Source organism: Ceratina calcarata, unplaced genomic scaffold (assembly GCF_001652005.2).
Source record: "Ceratina calcarata isolate Rehan_Ccalc_2016 unplaced genomic scaffold, ASM165200v1 scaffold673, whole genome shotgun sequence".
Taxonomy (NCBI): domain Eukaryota; kingdom Metazoa; phylum Arthropoda; class Insecta; order Hymenoptera; family Apidae; genus Ceratina; species Ceratina calcarata.
In genome coordinates, this window is record NW_017177987.1 from 29,113 (window position 1) to 33,160 (window position 4,048).

The 4,048-nt window shown below is 33.8% G+C and overlaps 1 protein-coding gene across 1 annotated transcript in view; it reads right to left on the reverse strand.

Annotated features, from left to right (window-relative positions):
- The window catches only part of LOC108630101 (cell adhesion molecule 1-like), a 16,579-nt gene extending 13,178 nt beyond the window's left edge, over positions 1-3,401 (reverse strand). The window contains exons 1-2 of the mRNA XM_026817791.1: positions 3,380-3,401; positions 1,961-2,166 (exon numbers count right to left, since the gene is read on the reverse strand). Of these exons, the coding sequence (XP_026673592.1) occupies positions 1,961-2,166; positions 3,380-3,401 (228 nt within the window). The remainder of the gene's footprint in view (positions 1-1,960; positions 2,167-3,379) is intronic.
- Between the last annotated feature and the right edge of the window lie 647 nt (positions 3,402-4,048).

Here is a 4,048-nt window from a genome sequence, read left to right on the forward strand (position 1 = left end):
TTTAAATTTTCACATTGAATTTTTTTATAAAAATTTCAAACAAAAAACTGGAACACTTATTACGGGGCTGTAGCTTCTTTCCTAGGCTCCACGAATGTGCCCAGTGCTCATACGTCCACAAGAAATAAAGATATATTTTCATCTTCGACCATATTATGGTTGAAGATTTTCATTATTCATAGTAACATTTCTTTTTGTAGAAATAACTATTGTATAAAATAGCTACAGTCCAAATTTCGTTACAAATACTTCAACTGTTTTTGAGATTTTTGTTAACATACAAACAAACGCTCGCTTTTTATAAAATAGTTAAATGTAACGGATAGAGGATGTTTGCTGAACTATACTTGCGGTCCAGAGAGTCTAAGAGCGGGCACAGTTCAATTTTTTATCGTTCTGCGCATCTCAATGCTTTACCGTGTATACTGAACCGTGGTGGAGGGAGTTCGCTGCGACCCCCACCACCCTCCAAGCTGCGCGAAACATTCCTAGACTCACGGGACCGCAGGTATAGGTATTAAATGATTCCTGTTTTATTAAATACCAAATCATTCGTTAAACGAAAATAATAATAATGAGCATGATGCAATAACTGTACAGAAAACAATAACATTTTTCAGCTCTTATTCATCGATCGCTTTAAAAAAATTCAAAGCTCCACTATCATCAAAATCTGGTATGTACATTCAACGTTTCAAGATTTAAGGATGTGAAGAAGGAGTGGTGAAAACTGATGGAATGTATGGGAGAAAATCATGCATGTATTTTCGTTCCCTTTAATTACACGATATACATATAAGGTAAAGGAGGTAGTACCTGGACACTTTTGAACATAAATTTTTTATTATGTTTTTTACTACAAAATTAAAGCATAGTACATGAAAACTTATCATCTTAGCAGATAACTGGGATCTCATAGTCATATTTAAGAAAAAAAACCTTCTTTTGTAATATATGTATTAAAATAATCGCATTAAAAAAAAATTGCTGTCAACCGCAGTAGTAGGACACATTTAATCTCAACGAGTGGTGTAGTAGGACAAGTATGGAATCAGAACTGGGACAATATTATTATGACGCCTCTAAGCGAATTGAGAAACAGTTGGATTAAGAGAAAGGGTTGAAAAGTTATGAAAATACACTAAATCATTTATTGTGAAAAATATATCATACGTTTGAATGCCTTTTATACCAGATCCGAATTTATCCAGGTATTGCAGCGCGATTAATTAGTGAGGGGCTAAACCTGGACAGCCACTGTCGTCTTGTCCCACTTCTACGTATTAAGTTTCAAAAGGGATTATAAACTTGGACAGTAAATTATTAAATACATATCTATTATGTCCAAGTATTGGTTCTAAAATTCGTTTTGTCCCAGTACTACCTCCTTTACCTTATTAATTAAACATCGTTGTTTAATGTTCGTAAATGGATGAACTATATTTTTTTTATATTGACAGTACTATTTTTGTAAAAATGACACATTCTCATTCAGGGTGTTTTTCAGTCCTTCTACAGTATGGTATAAAAAGTGTCTTTTGAAACATGACTTACACCATTACTGCACATAGCTCCAACGCTATTCATGTGAACGATTTCTATTTATTTTTCTGTTCACCGAGAGATAAATGAAGATATACAGTAAATATTCAAATTTATACTCAAATTACAATTTCTATTCGCTATAGTTTTTTTCTATCCTTTTACATGTTATGTTAAAACTACAGAAAAATAAGGCAGTGAACAGGAATTGTGACGTGAACTGACATTGGGACATTTACGATACTTACACTATTTCTGCATTAAACAGAAGGTCCAATTTTCGAAATATGGAGTGCAAAAAATTAATTATGATATTAAATAGGTCAAGTATAGATAGATTTCAATTGATATTTTAAGGGATCGAACATAGAACTTTCTCCAGGGAGTTGTTCAATATGTTCCTTGATAAAATACGTACATTTACGTGTATTCCATCGACGTTGAACGTGCTATACGGTGGTTCTCGCTCAGGTAAGTATCGATAGAACTCTGTTGCTTCGAGAAACCATTGTATCGTGTACAATGATAACCCCTCTAGATCGTAGTGGCACGAAAGTGTTACTGTGTCACCGGATCGCACCATGGCTGGCACGTAGATTGTCAGATTTTTTAGTCCTGTCACACCTGCAACATACAATTGTAATTAGTAATTTCTGATTAGAAATCATTAAATATTTTTATTCTACCTTCCGTGACACCTCTATCAAGCTTTGTCAATACATAACTTAAAACGTTCTGCCTTAAATGCAATTGGCTTTTATCTTTTAATCTCTCAAGAATACTTATTAGGTGGTATTAATATTAAACTTCTTCCTTTAATTTTATTTGTACGTTTGCATACTAACTCGTCTAAGTTTGTATATGTCTTAAGTTCCTCTTCGTTCGGAAATGCGCGGGTATGGAACGGTTACCTATTAGAGAAACCATACGACCAATCGTGCAAGTCTGCGACAACAGACTATGTACCACAGCTCGCAACGTATAATAAATCGTCTCACAATCGTTCAAGGAATAAAATAAACCGATTTTTGCAAACCCAATATTCGAAATTCAAATAGCAGTTCGCGATTGTTTCAAGTTAAAAGGTGTATCCAAAGTCACCGAGTGGTGAACCATTTCACCATCAGCTGATCAAATCCAAATTAATTGTACTGAACGAGAATACGTGGGAATGTATTCATTGAATAAAATTGTACATTTAGAATCCCAAAATGAATTCAGTACACTTTAACAACACCACTTCAAGCTTCAAACCTTCCCTCTAGGCGCTATCAGTATCCAATCATCCAATCATCCAATTAACGAACACTCTTGTTTTAAGAAGTTCCAAAATTTTTTTTAATATTCATGAAGGTTTCTAGAATATCTCTTATATTATTATTGTAGGGATCTGTATCTCTTTTATTACTATTGTAAGGATCGACGTAGAGATCGATTATCGATGAAAGGATTCACCATACTTCATGTTCGTCCGTGAAGAATTTTTGTCAAAATTAATTGTACCTATTGTATAATATTTCGTGATAATATTTGTATTGCTCGAGAAAATTCATAATTTATAAATAGGAATTTTCTAACAGCTTTCGATAAAATTTTGACGTTCTTTGTTCTGTTTAACCTGATAAAAATAGTGAAAAATATGGGTTTTCCATGATACACTTTTCAGCTTTATACGAGAAGATTTTTGAGTCGTCAGATACTTCTTTGGAAACTCATATTTTTCGTCAATATATTGTTTGTAACATCGACGTTCTGCCTTAACGCGTCCCTTCGGAGTCCACTCCCGTAATAGTCGAGTCATACACGATGTTACGTTTAATCTGTTGTTGTACTTTACCATTTGGAATCTCTTTGTTCATCTTTGGATTAACAAATTCATTTAAACCGAACTTCCTACATTACATATGAACCTAAATTTTTTAAACAAAAACGAATTCGATGAATATGGGAATCATGAAGAACAGTTTTCTTAAAAAATGACTCAGTATGCAGAAGGAGGGTTGATAAAAAGCGCAGCAAATGTAATGAATATTAGATATTCATACGATATATAGAGAGTCAAATTAATAATAGTTTAAATCAGTTAGGTAATTATACTTGAATAAATTATGCTACATTACGTTAGGTATGGCAACATAACATGACACTGGAAAGAATGTTTAAGGAGATTCGAGAGAAAACGTCGAACATCCAAAGTCAGTCGTTTTATGTTTTTGTAATTAGCCAGCAAGCGATGATACCGTCCATTTGAATTGATGAGGATGGTTTATGAGGGGAGGTTTATCGCGAAACGTTATACAGGGTGTAAACCTACTAGTGGGCAATATTTTAAGGACGTGTTCTTTGGTCGAAAATAAGTCGAAAATCAAGAGAGAAAAAATTGCGTTTAGGGCTTCGTTAATTAGTTATTAACATTTAAAAATTCGATGTTTTTGCCCCTAAAATTGACAATCCGCCTTGCATCGACGGACGTTTTCGGCATACGCTCAGCTGATCACCGCCGATC